The 14840-nt window shown below is 46.7% G+C and overlaps 1 protein-coding gene across 1 annotated transcript; it reads left to right on the top strand.

Moving 5' to 3' along the window:
- The first annotated feature begins 3474 nt into the window (after positions 1-3474).
- LOC308488456 (CMRF35-like molecule 7) lies at positions 3475-14596 on the top strand. The gene is made up of 4 exons (XM_081028193.1): positions 3475-3662; positions 10172-10495; positions 12398-12485; positions 13176-14596. Exons 1-4 carry the CDS (start codon positions 3623-3625, stop codon positions 13336-13338), a joined length of 615 nt encoding a protein of 204 aa, XP_080884319.1. The 5' UTR covers positions 3475-3622; the 3' UTR covers positions 13339-14596.
- Positions 14597-14840: the final 244 nt, after the last annotated feature.

Below are 14840 nucleotides of genomic sequence, written 5' to 3'. Positions count from 1 at the left end.
TCTGGTCAGGTTGTTTACTCTCTGATCTGTGGGCCAGGTCGTCGGGAGGAGGAGAGATCCATATATATAAACTCTTTGCTACTTGAAAAAAGACCAATAAATGATAATCCCCCCGCCAAATCAAGCAAACTTTCAGAGGTGTAATTTCATGTTCTGCTTTTTAAGTTCTTCTATTGAAGTATAACATACAAACAGAAAGGTATACCAATCCCAAATATACAGCTCAGGGAAATTTTAGGAAGTAAATATTCTTCTGTATCACCTCGCAGATCAGACATTACTGCCGTTTCGTGGGCCCCACCCAATTATTTCAGAGTAGGTCTGTGTAATCCACAGATATGGTAGAAGCAATGGTATATGATCTCCCGGGACAGGTCATAAAATGTATCAGGATAACTCACACCGGGAGACGCGAGTTGCATCTCTGGGAGACACTCACAGGCTCTGTGGATCAAGGAGCTGAGGCTCCAACAGCCACGTGAGGCCCCGTCTTGGAAACAGATCCTCCAGCCCCAGTCCCACCTTCAGATGACAGCAGCCCTGGCTGACATCCCGACTCTAACTTCTTGAAAGAGACGCCCTGGGCCAGAATCTCCCGGATAAGCACTCAGATTCGTGGCTGGATCTCATGGAAGATCTATTTTTAATTTTTTTGTGGAACCTCTATGCTATTTGTTTTCCATAGTGACTGGACCAATTTACATCCCCACCAAAGGTGCACAAGGGGTTCCCTTTTCTCCACACTCCTACCAACACTTGTTATGTCTTGCCTTTGTCGTAATAGCCATTCTAACAAGTGTGAGGGATGTCTATTGTGGTTTGGCTTTCATTTCCCTGATGATTAGTCACGTTGAGCAGGTTTTCCTGTACCTGTTGGCCACTTGTATGTCTTCCTTGGAAAAATGTTCAGTCCCTCTGCCCACTTTTTAAATTGGAGTGTTTGGGTTTTGTTGTTGTTATTGAGTTGTATGAGTTCTTTATGTATTTGGGGTTTTAACCCCTTATCTTATATATGATTTGCAAATACTATTTTCTCTCAGTCTGTAGGTTGACTTTTCATTTCATTATTTTTTTAAGTGTACAAGGTTTTAAATTTGATACAGTCCCATTTATTAATTAATTTTTGCTTTTGTTGATTGTGTTTTTGGTTGTCATATCCAACGATGGTTGCCAAGATCAGTGTCAAGGAGCATTTTTCTGTGTTTTCTTCTAGCATTTTCATGGTTTCAGATCTTATGTTTCAGTCTCATACCCATTAAAGTTAATTGTAGTGAGTTGTGGAAGATAAGGGTCCAATTTCATTCTTCTGCACGTGGTTATCCAGTTTTCCTAGTACCATTTCTTTAAGAGATTATTCTAACTCTATTCAGTATTCTTGACTTCTTTGTCAAATATTAGTTGACTGTATATGCAGGGATGTATCTGTGGGCTGTCAATCCTGTTCCACTGGTCTATGTGTCTGTTTTATGCCAGTACCAGACTCTTTGGATTACTAGTATATATTGGTAAAATGGTTTGAAATCAGGAAGTTTGATGCCTCCAACTTTGTTCTTTCTCAGGATTGACTTGGCTATTTGAAGTCAAATTTTAGGATTGTTTTTTCTATTTCTATGAAAAATGTCACTGGAATTTTGATAGGGATTGAACTGGATCATAGATGGCTTAGAGCAAAAGCTTTAAACCTTTTACTACTGAGTATGGTATTACGGGTGAACTTGTCATCTATGGTCTTTATTATGTTGAGGTTTGTTCTTTCTATAGCCAATTTGGTGAGATTTTTGTTTTGTTTTTTAATCATGAAAGGTGTTATATTTTGTCAAATGCTTTTTTTTTTGTATCTATTGAGATGATCGTATGATTTTTTTTTTCAGACTATTAATATGGTGTGTCACATTTCTTGATTTCTTTATATTGAAATATGCTTGCGTCCCCGGGATAAATGGTGTATCCCTGGGATACATACACTTGGTCATGGTGTATGATCCTTTAAACATACTGTTGAATTCAGTTTGCTAATATATTGTTGAAAATTTTTGCATCTCTCTATATGAAGGATATTTGGCTTTGGTATCAAGGTAATGCTGACTTCATAAAAGGAGTTTGGGAGTGTTCCTCCCTCTTCAATTATTTGGAAGATTTTGAATTGACATTAATTCTTCTTAAATGTTGGTAAATTCACTAGTGAAATTATGTGGTCCTCGGCTTTCTTTTGTTGCGAAGTTTATGAGTAGTGATTCAATGTCCTTCCTTGCTATTGGTCAGTTCATATTTTCTGTTTCTCCATGATTCATTCTTGGTAGGTTTTATGTTTCTAGGAATTTTTCCATGTCTTCTAGGTTATCCAATTTGTTGGCATATAATTGTTCTTAGTAGTCTCTTATGATCCTCTGTATTTCTGTGGTATCAGTTGTAATGTCTCCTCTTTCGTTTCTGACTTTATATATTTGACTCTTGTTTCTTTTTTTCTCAGTTGGTCTCGCTAGAGGTTGGTTGATTTTATCTTTTCAAAAGACCAGTTCTTAATTTTGTTGATCTTTCCAATTGTTTATCTGTCCCCTATTTCATTTATTTCTGTCCTGATCTTGGTTATTTCCTCCTTCTTTTAACTTTCCTCTTAGTTTGTTTTTCTTTTTCTAGTTACTTGAGGTGTAAAATTAGATTGCCTATTTGATATTATTCTTTTTCTTAACATAGGCATTTGTGACTATAAACTTCCCTCTTAGAGCTGCTTTGGATGCACCCCATAAGTTTTGGTATATTTCATTTCCATTTTCATTTGCTTTAATATATTTTTATTTCCCCTTCGGTTTCTTCTTTCACCATTGGTTGATTATGAGTGTGCTAATTGCCACATAATTTTTAATTTTCCAACTTTCGTCCTGTTAGTTATTTAGTTTCATACCATTGTGGTCAGAAAAAAATATTTGGTATGATTATAAACTTCTTAAATTTGCTAAGACTTGTTTTGTGACCTAACATATGATCTACCCTAGAGAATGTTCTGTGTGCACTTAAGAATAATTATATTCTTCTGCTGTCAGATGGAATGTTCTGTGTATGTCTATTGGATTTATAGTATAGTTTGTCTGACGCCATGGCCTACTCTTTTGCACATGGCTGTAACACTTGAATAAATGCATCATGAAGTATGCCAAGCATGTGCACCTGCCACCTGAGTTGGTTCGGGAGGAGGGTGTTCCCTGCTTCTGCCGCCCATTATTGTAGTGGAGAGCCATTTCTGGAGTCGGTACACAGACTGTTGTACACCTTGAACCCAAGACCTGATAGGCTAGAAGCCCTCTCCTTGACCTTCCACAGAGACATCTCCCACAGCCCATCTGCACCCTACACTACTCCCTTGCTTCCTTTTTCCTACTACCCCATGGGGACTCTGATGCACTGTGCTACAGACTTACTAAGATATGACACTCTTCTTGCTCAATACTTAAAAGGAGGAAATGCTAACTTTATAAAAGGAAGCAAATGAGTAAGTAACACAAAGGCAGTTTGGATAAGCAGAAAGTGCAAGCCTGGGAACAGCAGAGCTTCAAGTGTCCAGCTGGGATCCGAGTGTGCTCTCCAGTTGTAGGTCAGGGGGTTGAGGAGCAAGAGAAGCAGGACCATGTGGCTGCCTCCAGCTCTACTCCTTCTCAGCTTCCCAGGTGAGTGCAGCTGGGCCTTGAAAACTGGTACTACAGGGGAAGGACAGGGGGCAGAGAGCATCCTTCCAGGGTACAAGGGGAGGTGTCACATCTGGCATAACTGAGAGGTGGCTTTGTTAATTCATTCAGCAAAAAAACACTGGATTCCCAGTTTGTGCTAGGTATGTATCAGGCCCTGAGGACATGAAGGAACAAGAGAAATCGGGGGGAAAACAGAAAGAAATAGGACTCATTTTTAAAAGGAGAACCCCACATGCTTCAGTGGGTGAGATACACAAATAAACAACAATTAGTGGCACGACACAATGAGGCATTGATGGTCATGGAATCAGAGGATGGAGCATGTCTGACCGGGGGGGCTACAGAATGCTTCAAAGAGGGCTGTTCATTTGATGAGCCTGGAGAAAACGTAGCAGGCCTTCTAGCAGAGAAGAGAGAAGAGCATTCTGGGAGAGGAGACTGCTTGATCAAGGTTGGAGGCCTGAGAAGGATGGTGCATTCACACAGAGGGGGCTCTCAGTGTGCAGGGTGAGTGCTGGCACATGAGGCTGGCACACGAAAGACAAGAGTAGCAGGGCCACAGACACCATGCTCAGGAACTGAGCCTTACAAAGAGAACATTGCTCAGGAGCCCAGGTGGGAGATCGGAGGGACACCAGTAGCTCTTCTCTTTGTGGAAAACCACTGGAGACACGTAAGAGAACATTGGGAGACAGTCTGGCAGTTTGCACAATGTATGCAGTATGTGTGGGTCACGCAGCCTTCTCAGGGAGTCTGGGCACTACCCATTTGGCACAAACCAATTGGTCCACAGAGGGACCGTGGGAAATTGCATAGTCATGGAGTTGGGAGACCTGAGTTCCAGCCAGAGTTCCAGGGTGCATGAGACAGGCAGGTCCCTCACTGTTCAAAGACCTGGCTTCTGGTGTGAATGGAAAGTTCCTGAAGCCTTTTGTAGCTTTAACAATGCAGGACTCTGCTATTTAGGTCGGATATCAATAGATGAGGGCTGTGGGCATTCCCCAAATTATCACTGCCCTTATTGATTTTACTGATGGTTTAGAAGCCCCGAGATGATACCTGTACACCTGCTGTGAGGATGGTGGCTTCTCTGGGATGGTCATGTTCTTTAGCAGGTCACCAAATGGCCCAGAATTCCCGGAGGACAGCAATTCAGAATGTCTGCCCTCTCTCTAGGCTCCAGCTTTGCATTTGAGTTCAGAGACCCCCCTCTGCTCCCACTCTTAATGTCAATGTCCAGCTCCTCTGAAGGCCAAGGAGAAGGGCTTGGGTAATTCTGGGCTCACACACACTCACACAACACGCACGGTGGAGTCAAACCCACACACCCACATGCAGCCACACCTCTGTGCACATCTGTGTTCTCACACCCTCTTACACAGTGTCATTCTCATACTCACACCCAGGGTCACACTCATATATACACACAGGCATGTCCTCACACACAGGACACCGAGTGACACATATACGTGCACACACTCGCCCTATCACACATACTCATGCACAGTCTCCCTCATCGGCACACTCCCACACAAACACTCTTCTTCCCCAGACAAAGCCTGAAGCCCACCATGGCTGCTGAGCTGTGGCTTGGGGAGGGTGGCGTGCCGTAGAGACAACATGGAGGAGTCCCTCCTCCTCCCTCCAACTCTGTGAGTTAACGGGAAGGGAGTGAACTTAGTCAAGGACGAAAGAAAAGGCAGCCCACCAAGTTTTCACCTACAGACCACCATTAGCTACTGAGGGGTTACTTCTGTGAAATGAAGAAGGAGAGAAAGTGGGTGGTGACGTCAGAATGACCCAACCTCTAGTAGGACGTTCTCTTCTCTGCTCGGTTACATGAGCCCCCCAACAATCCTGACAGGAAGGTAAGCCACCACCACAGAGTAGGTGCTGGGTAAGTGTTTGCAATGGAAGAGCTGACCCTTGTTCCCCTAACAAGGAAAGTAATGCAGGAATGGCCAGGGGCACAGACCTGCACCCCAGAAAGGAGCCTTCAGAGCTTGGGCTGGCATGACTGCATGAGGAAGTCAGCAGAGATACCTTGCCCCATAAGTGCCAATAAGATGGGCCCCAAGCCCATCGCACACCCCACGCCCCACGGTCGTCTGTGCTCTAGCTCTCCTGTGGCTGCCTTTGTCCCATTTGTGTATCATTTGTCACTTGCTGTCAGCCCAGACCCAAAGCTCAACCATTTTCTCAATTTTGAGACAAGAATATTCACACAAGAATTTCACACACATGGCAATTTTTCCTGAAGGATTGACACCTAGGAGGAAGTCTAAATCTCGGATTCATGAAAAGGAAAAATTGAAATTCAAACAGTCTAATGCTTTTAAAACCTGCCCCCGTTCCCCAGGGTTCTGCTTCCTGCCAACTGCTGTCCTCTCCTCCTTTCCACCTGTCCCCGTTCCTTCAAACAAACTTGAAAATTCACATAGGCCTAATTATTAGTTCCATCCATCATAATCTGTGTTTATTAAAACCTTCCACATATTTTTAATAAATGAATCCAATGATATTATGAGTGATTTCCTGTAAGATTAAATTTCCAAAGGTTGGAGGGATGAAGCTTCTTTTTCAAAGCAGTACCATCTCTTCTCTGCTGTTTGTGATTGAGCCTCTGTTTTCTACTGTAGCTGTGTGATTTATTTTTAAGATAGAAAGTGACCATATCTGCAGACGCCTGCGTTTGTTTTTTTGTTTTTCTTTTCTTTTAATTTATTGGGGTGACAATTGTTAGTAAATTTACATAGGTTTCAGGTGTACAATTCTGTATTACATCATCTATAAATCCCATTGTGTGTTCACCACCCAGAGTCAGTTCTCCTTCCATCACCATATATTTGATCCCCCTTACCCTCATCTCCCACCCCCCACTCCCCTTACCCTCTGGTAACCACTAAACTATTGTCTGTGTCTATGAGTTTTTGTTTCTCATTTGTTTGTCTTGTTCTTCTGTTGTTTTTGGTTTATACACCAGATATCAGTGAAATCATAGGGTTCTCTGCTTTTTCTTTCTTACTTACTTCGCTTAGCATTATACTCTCAAGATCCATCCACGTTGTCACAAATGTTCCTATATCATCTTTCCTTAACGCCGAATAGTATTCCATTGTGTATATGTACCACAACTTCTTTATCCATTCATCTATCGAAGGACATTTGGCTGTTTCCATGTCTCGGCCACCGTAAACAAAGCTGCAGTGAATATGCATTTGTTTTTAATTTACTGGTTCATCAGTTGCTGTTTCCTAATTGACTCTTTTTTTATTTAAAAAAATTATTTTTATGGTTTTATCACTTAATGATATTGTAAACATTTTAATATAATAGAAATGTATGATTAAGAAAGTGAAGTTTCCCCCCACAAAACTCAGTCTCAGCTCTAACCACTGTTTAAAGTTTAGAACACATATTTTCAGATTTCTTCCTACTGATGAGATATAAAAACCACAGAAATGCAATCATATCCACTCTGTTAAGCTATGCTTTTTTTTTTTAACCTAATGATAATATATCTGGGACATTTTCCCATCATTATCTGTGAGGTGCCTTTTTCTTTTCAACTATGTTGTGGATGGACCGAAATTTATTAGCCCAACCTCCCATCACGGCATTTGAGTCTGTTTCCAGCAGATACTATTACATTACTACTGAATCAGTATCTGTATACTTGTCCTGCTATGGAAATCACAGTTCATCCTAGAATCAAAACGATTATGTCCAAGATCATGCTGAACAGCTTCCTTTTCCAAAACAGTCATAAACTTCATTGGTGCCTACCAAGTCCAGACATTGTGCAGGACATGAGGGGTAAGGGTGGGAAGAAGGAAGAAAAAGAAACAGGAGATCACTCCTCTTCAGGACGGAGCAGCCTAGCACAGAGAGAGAGAGAGAGACTCTCTCTGTGTGTGGCATTCAGATTCCTATAAAGCGCCTTGGGAGCAACAGACGAAGCAGTTCCTGTTGGGAAGACTTTGCAGAAAAGGGGGAACCTTCAAGGGGACCTCAGGGTGACCAGTAGATGGGAGGGATTAGAGAAGGAATTTCCAGGGGAGAGAAGGAAATGAGCAATGAAGCAACCGCCTGGAAAGACACATCAGAATCAGGGCAAGAGAAAAGTGGGGGTGGGTCATAGGGTCGAGTGGGAGGCAGGAAGTGGCTCTGGACTTGGATGTAGATTATAGAAAGATCTGAATGCCAAACTGAATCATGTTACATGGTTCCAAGGCAGTGGGCAGTGGCTGCAGGAGAGGTTCCAAAAGATTTTTAAGTGCTTACAGCAATTGCAGATAAGGACTAGGGAGGGACAATTTCAGGGCCAACCTCCAGCAGCCATCTGCAGAGGAGAGTGAGGAGGGCTGCAGCAGAAGCTGGGGAGACCTCCCCAGATGGTACTGCCACGATCCAGGGGTCAGATGAGCGCCTGACCTGCTCACAGGCTATTGCTGATGACATGACCCCACGACTGGGGTTTGACTCATTCATATCCGAGTCTTATAACAACCTGTAAGCTGGAAAGCAGTTTCGCCATTTACCCATAAAGAGATGAGATTCTGAGACGTTAAATACACTCTCCAAGGTTTCCCAACTAGTTTGTGGTTAACGGGTCTCTCTGTGTCCAAAACTCATTCTCTTTCTGCCATGTCATATGGTCCTTGTGGACAGCAGAGAAGGAAGAAAGAAGAAAGAAGAAGATCATTTTGAGAGCATTTTTGAGGTAGAATAGACACTCCTGGTACCAGCGAGCTGTGGAGGGAAGAGGGGACAGGATCGGTGAAGAGGTCAAGCTCTCCAGTGAGGTGTGCTGGAGTAATCGTTGATTGAAAGAGCGTAAAGTGAGTTCTGCTGGTGGAATACTACATTACTTGCTGATACAGATTTATTATCTTACAGTTCTGAAGTTCAGAAATGCAAATGGTCTCACTCGCTAAAATCAAGTGTAGGAAGGTTGCATTCCTTCCAGAGGCCCTAGGGAAGAATGTCTTCTCTGCTTTCCCAGCTTCTAGAGGCTAACCTCATCCTTGGTTCAAGATCCCTTTTTCCATCTTCAAATCTCCTTCTGACTCTGACATTATCTCTCCTTCAACCTATAAGGACCCTTGTGATGGCACTGGGCCCACCCTCATAACCCAGGATAACCTCCCCGCCTTAAGGTTCTTAATTTAATTCCGTCTGTAAAGTCCCTTTTGCCATGTACAATGACATAGTCACTGTTCTGGGTTTAGATGTCACCATCTGTGGGAGGGGCATTAATCCACCACCACAAATGCAAACCTCCAGGAAACTCAAATAGCTTCAGGTAAGAGGTCTAACGTGTGAGGAGGCAGCACCTTCCAGGTGCTACAAGGACACATCCCACTGGCCACCCCACTGCCTGGCCCTGAAAGCTCCGGGACTGTGAGAGGGTCAAGAGGGGCTTTGGCTGTCCTTCTCTGCTTCTCTGAGCTGATTCATTTCTGATGGTCAAGGCAAGTGGTCATTGCCATGGACAGGGAACGTATCTGAACACAGTCAGTTTAACCCGTTTTGGTCAACAGAACAGTAGAATTCCCATGCAACATAGACGTATCTCTAAGTGTTCCACTTATGTCAGCTTTTGCTACTCTGTCCACGTGGACCCCCCACTAGAGGGAGGAAAGACTGAAGAAGAGTAAGTTCAGGGCAGAAGAGACGGTGCCCTGAGTTCTGTAACTATTGCATTTGGGGTGGAGAGGTCCACTGTGTATTTATACATGGTAGGCTGGAGGGAAAGGGAGAATTTGGGCTACAACTATGGGTTTGGGAATCATCAGCATGTAGGCGATACCTGAAACCATGGAACTGGAGATTCATTCCGTGGGGACAAAATAGAACGAGACAAGATGAAGGCTGGAGAGGGAGCCCAGGTCCCCCCCTGGTGTCTTGGAGCTGCTCACACTGGTTCACAAGAACCGAGGCCAAACAGCGCTTCCCAACTCTGTGTCCAGTGACGTTATATTGATCAATGAAATCAGCCACTGTGGAAATTGGAAAATGCTACAAACTGGAGATTCTCCACCTCCCCCCGCCACTCCCCCAGAAGGCTGGTTGTTAAATATTAATCTACACACCCCTTGTTACACTAAGATTTAAAGAGAGAGGAAAAGGAACCAGCAGGGGCCTCTGAGACAGTGTTGTCAAAGATGGAGGTGACCAGATGAGAACAACGTTGAGAGGACAGTTAGTTAAGTGTCAGAAGATCAGAGTGTCACATGGTGTGTGTGAGCATGTCTGGGGAGATGGAGACCAAGGAGGCCAGAGCATTGTCACTGAGGGAGCGAATGGGGAAGGTGGACAGAGGAGAAGGTGGATGTGAGGTGTCAGCTAAGGGGTGGCCGGGAAGGCTGGGGGCCCTGGTCCAGGCCTTGGACATCCATCTGGGTCTTTCTGAGCCCAAGGGGCTCCCAGGTCAGGATTGGCTCAGGGGCGGAGGCAGCATCTATATCTTGGGGTCTGTTTTCCAGGCTGTTTCTCCATCCAGGGCCCAGAGTCCGTGAGAGGCGCAGAGCGGGGCTCATTGACAGTGCAGTGTCGCTATGACCCCAAATGGAAGAACTATGTGAAGTGGTGGTGTAAAGGAGCTGCTTGGGGTTCCTGCAAGATTCTAGTTAAAACCACTGGATCAGAGTGGGAGAAGGACCGTGTGTCCATCAGGGACAATCAAAGAGACCACTTCATCACGGTGACCATGAAGGAGCTCAGGCGAGACGACCAAGACACCTACTGGTGTGGGATTCAAAAGCAAGGAACTGACCTCGGGGTATCAATTAAAGTGATCATTGACCCAGGTAAGAACTTTCTCTTATATACGATGAGGCCCTGACACTCCTCTGACACTAAAATAGTGAGGACTCCTGCAACCCTCCTCCAAGGGCGGAAGGGAGATGACTGAGTTGCTGAGAATCAGTGTGTGAGAGAACGAGCGAGAGACAGACCAATAGATGGGAAGGGAAGTGAAAGACACTGAGGCAGAGAAGCAGTCCCGTCCTGTCCCCATCACACTGACTGAGGTTTCCTCGAAGTATCCGGCTGCCATGTGGCAGGAATGGCAGGGTGTGGGGTGGGGGTGTGGATGTGGTTCACAGCTTCCGTGACCATGGCTCAGCCCAGCTGTCCCAGGACTGGACAGCCCTGGCAGCCCCCATTCTCTCATAGGAGCCCCAGTGGGCCTTGGATGCCTGCAGAGGGTCTCAACATCACTCTGGGATGTGGTCAGTCTCTGCCAGTCACATTCTGGTTCTGTCCTTACATAGAGGGAAGGGTGACACCTGGAGCAGCCCAGAGGGACTCCACACTGAACCCTAGGAACTTGGCGAATGCAGAGTGGCTTTGGGCATTTACAGTGCTCTCCTTTCTGGGTCCCCAGCTGCCCCTCCTCTCCTTGGTCTGGCTGCATAAGAATAAACCAGGAGAGAGGGATCCAGGGATGAGCTCGGGTGACAGTGGGCACTTTAAGGCGAAAGGAAGGTTTCACCATTTAGTCAATATCAGGGACCGCTCTGGCTGCTCTGGAATCTCCTCGGGGTCTGAACCATCAAAGGGTTCGGGGCTCTTCCTGGAAGCACAGCCTGCTGCGGGGGCTAGTGACCGAGAAACAGCCCCTCTCTCCTGCCCGGCTCAGGGATGTCCTGTCACCCCTCGGCCCAGCGTCCACTCACTAGATGCACAGTAGATGGTGACAAGCAAATGGACAAGGTCAACCTACGAACCTTTATTGTCAGGGTTGGAAGCAGAGAAGGACGGGGCTGCCTTTCCTCCTAATGCCCACCACTGGGTGGACTGGAGTCCAGGGCTGCCCAGTAGCAGAAGCCAAGATCTTCAGGGACAGAAAAGGGATTGATTAAGACACGTGAGCTGGGACCGAGACAGGCTAAAGTATGCCCCGTGGTGGGCATTAGGAAGAAAGGCAAAGTTTAAGGGTCTTGGGCGCTGAGCCCAGGGAGGGGCCATCTGTGAAGGCGACCAGGGGCCTCCAGAGGAGCTGTTGTGACAGCAGTGACCTGGAGCTCAGCTAGGAGCCACCCAGCATGACCAAAGATGGGACCTTGCAGAACAGAATTTACCAGGCCTGGGACTCAGATACCAGGCAGATCACTGCCACTTGGTGCAAAGCGGGTCTCAGGAATTCATGACCAAGCTGCTCACCATAAATGGTCTCATAATTTCTCATACGGATGCTTCATTCCTCAAAGTCACTATTCACTGTTTAACCAGATGGGCCCTCCTCTTCACAAGCCTTCCGGAATCGTCCTCACTCTCACCACCCCAATAACTAGAGGCCGCCTTTCCAGAACCGTCTGTCCCTAAGCCATGCTCAGGCCTTGCTTGAGCAAAAGGGCCGGGGATTCCCCAGTCCCACCCCGCCATGACTCAACCAACAGTCCCACTTAGAGGAAGAAGTGGAAAGAAACTGAAAAGGTCAATCTCTGTCCCCAGAATAAACTACAGTGCTTACTCCTATTTAATTTTTATGTCTTCTTGCCACACCTGAAAATGACAGAAACCCTGGCTATGTGCTTTGGTTCAGATGATGCAATAGAAAGGGGAGAAGCCCGAGAGAATGACCCAAAGAGACGAAGCCTCCTAATCCAGGGAAGTGGGGGGTGTCTCGTGGTGAGGGCTGGCAGGGAGGCAGTGGCAGTGTGAGCCACGTACCAACCCCCATTTGTGCCGGCTTTGCCTGTCCCTAGAGGGAACAGTCATGACCAGCTCAGAGAACCTGCTGTCTAGGACAATTGCCAACAGCCACGGAGGGTGGTCTTCTCGCTCCAACGTCAGGTGAGTGGCTACGATCCTTTCTGCTGCCCCTACCTGCGTCCTCTCCCATGAAGCCCTGAGCCTGGGAACCCCTGTGCTCCTGGGAGGTCACCTGATGTCAGAGCCAATCCCAGCCAGAGTCAGGTCCCCAAACTCCTCTCTGTCTCACTTGGGCCTCCCTCCCTGCTCAGCCTCTACCTCGCAGCACAGGCTTCACCAGAAAACCGCTCTGCAGAGCAGTCCTCGCTGAGCAGTATCACCCTGCTCAATTGTCAACCACAAAGCATTGACAACGTGGTGCGTGCCAAGGGGGATGAGACACAAATCTCCACAATGCAAAGTGTCAGGTGCCACAGAGCAAGAGGGTGGTTTAGCAACCTGGAGTTGGCATGAGTGGAGCAGGGAGGACACTGAGGCAGCCGGCAGCCTGTCCTGGGTGACCTGCAGGCTTGTCCACTGGGCTGAGGTGCACTTCGGGCAAATGGGGTGTCCCAGAGGAAGGGGGCCCAGTGCAAAGCAACACCAAAAGCTGAGGTTACCTCTGAGGAGCCCTCATGGTTGAGCCATTGAGGAGGTTTCTGGGTGTCTTCAGAATGGGGCTAACAGGCCCAGGGTCATAGGCTTGGCTGGGCTGGCTAATGCCCCACAGTGTCAGGGCACTGGGAGCAACGGGGACGGAGAGGGCACTGACATCTCTGCCCTCTCTTACAGGACCCACTACGTCCTCCTGGTGTTTGTGAAGGTGCCCATATTGCTCATCTTGGTTGGTGCCATCCTCTGGTTGAAGGGCCCTCCGGGGGTCCCCGAGGAGCAATGGGAACAGCCTGTCTACACGTACTTGTCCTCTGACCTGACCACAGTCACAGCCCCTTAGACAGACGGATGAGAAGTCCCTTCTGACCCTGGACCCCATTTCCAGAGGAGACATGGACTGTGAAAGGGACACTTCTGCGGCCTCAGGATGCAATGACTGAGGCTGGGAGCCCCATGCTCTGCACAGCTCAGAGACATAGCTCAGGCCCCTCCTGAGGTGTCACCGCTGCCTGGAGTGTCAGCACCTAGTTCCCACTCCTTCAGGTCGAAACAGCTACCCCACCCCACTATGGGTCAGAAGCTATTGGGATGGAGCCTAAATTCAGACAGTTGTGTCCCCACCTCAGAGCTGGGGAGCAAAGCACAGAGAGAAGCAGCAGGAATGTGCGAGAAAGAGACAGAGAGGGAGCCCTGACGAGCCCCTGGCATCTATCATTCCCGAGACCAGCTCCACACCCTCTAGAGCTGAGCTTCTGATACATGTATAAGATTTTTAAAATCATTTATTCCTTATTCAGTCAGGTTGGGTTTTGGTGGTTCTTGCCTGTGAAAACCCTGACTGAAGCAAGCACAACCATATGTGCACACACACACACACACACACACACACACACACCCCAAAGAGGGTGATTCTGTGGTGAGTTCCTGGTTCTGGGGCCTGAGAAGCTAGATGTCCCCTCGGCCCAGAGAGGACACCACTCTGAGTACACTGGGCTGAAGAGGGACCGGGAGCCTGGCCTTCCTCGTTCTTCCTCCTCCTCCCCCTTCTCTCCCTTTTCCACGTCCATTCTGGCTCCCACTCTCAAGGGCTTGGGCTTCCTGGGGACCATATTTTGGAGTCTGACCCAAGTGTCTCCTCTCAGCACAACTGCTCGGGTCTCCCATGGGGCTGCTGGGCCTCAGAAACTGCCTCAAGGTCAGGAAGGGCGGTCATAAAAACTGAGGGAAATGGTGTTATTTCTTTTAAGTCATGTTACTTAAATACAGTTAATTAAAAGTGCCTGAGGGAAATAATGTTGCCTCTTTTAAATGATGTAAAAATAATCTGAATAAAAAACGCCTCAGGGAAATGATGCAGCCTGTTTCAAGACCCTCAGTCCCAGCCACGACACCCCCGGACTCGGTCACTTTGTGCCACATGGGTCTTGGGTCCCCACACCAAAGGAGCATTACTTCCTGTGAGAAGAAACTGTCCTGTTTGAGACGTGCTGACCACAGGCAAACACATACACAGGCACATGTTTGGAACGTGTCCTTTTGTGGGTTTTCCTCCCCTGCTTTATTGAGGCATAATCAACAAATAAAAATTGTATATATTTAAGGTGTAAATGTGATTTTTTAAAGGTGTGCAATGTGATGATTGAATATGCATGTACATTGTGAAATAATAACCACAATCACGTTAATTAACACATCCATCACTTTACAGAATCATCTCTTTTTGCATGTTTGCTTGTTTGGTGTGGTGAGAAGCGTAAGGTCTACCCTCTTAGCAAATTTCAAGTATACACTATAATATTATTAACTATGGTCACCATGCTATGCATCAGATCCTCGATTCAT

Source organism: Rhinolophus hipposideros, assembly GCF_964194185.1.
Source record: "Rhinolophus hipposideros genome assembly, chromosome: 20".
Classification (NCBI taxonomy): Eukaryota; Metazoa; Chordata; class Mammalia; order Chiroptera; family Rhinolophidae; genus Rhinolophus; species Rhinolophus hipposideros.
Note: the sequence above shows the minus strand (reverse complement) of the source record. Positions and strands in the feature narration are given on the sequence as shown.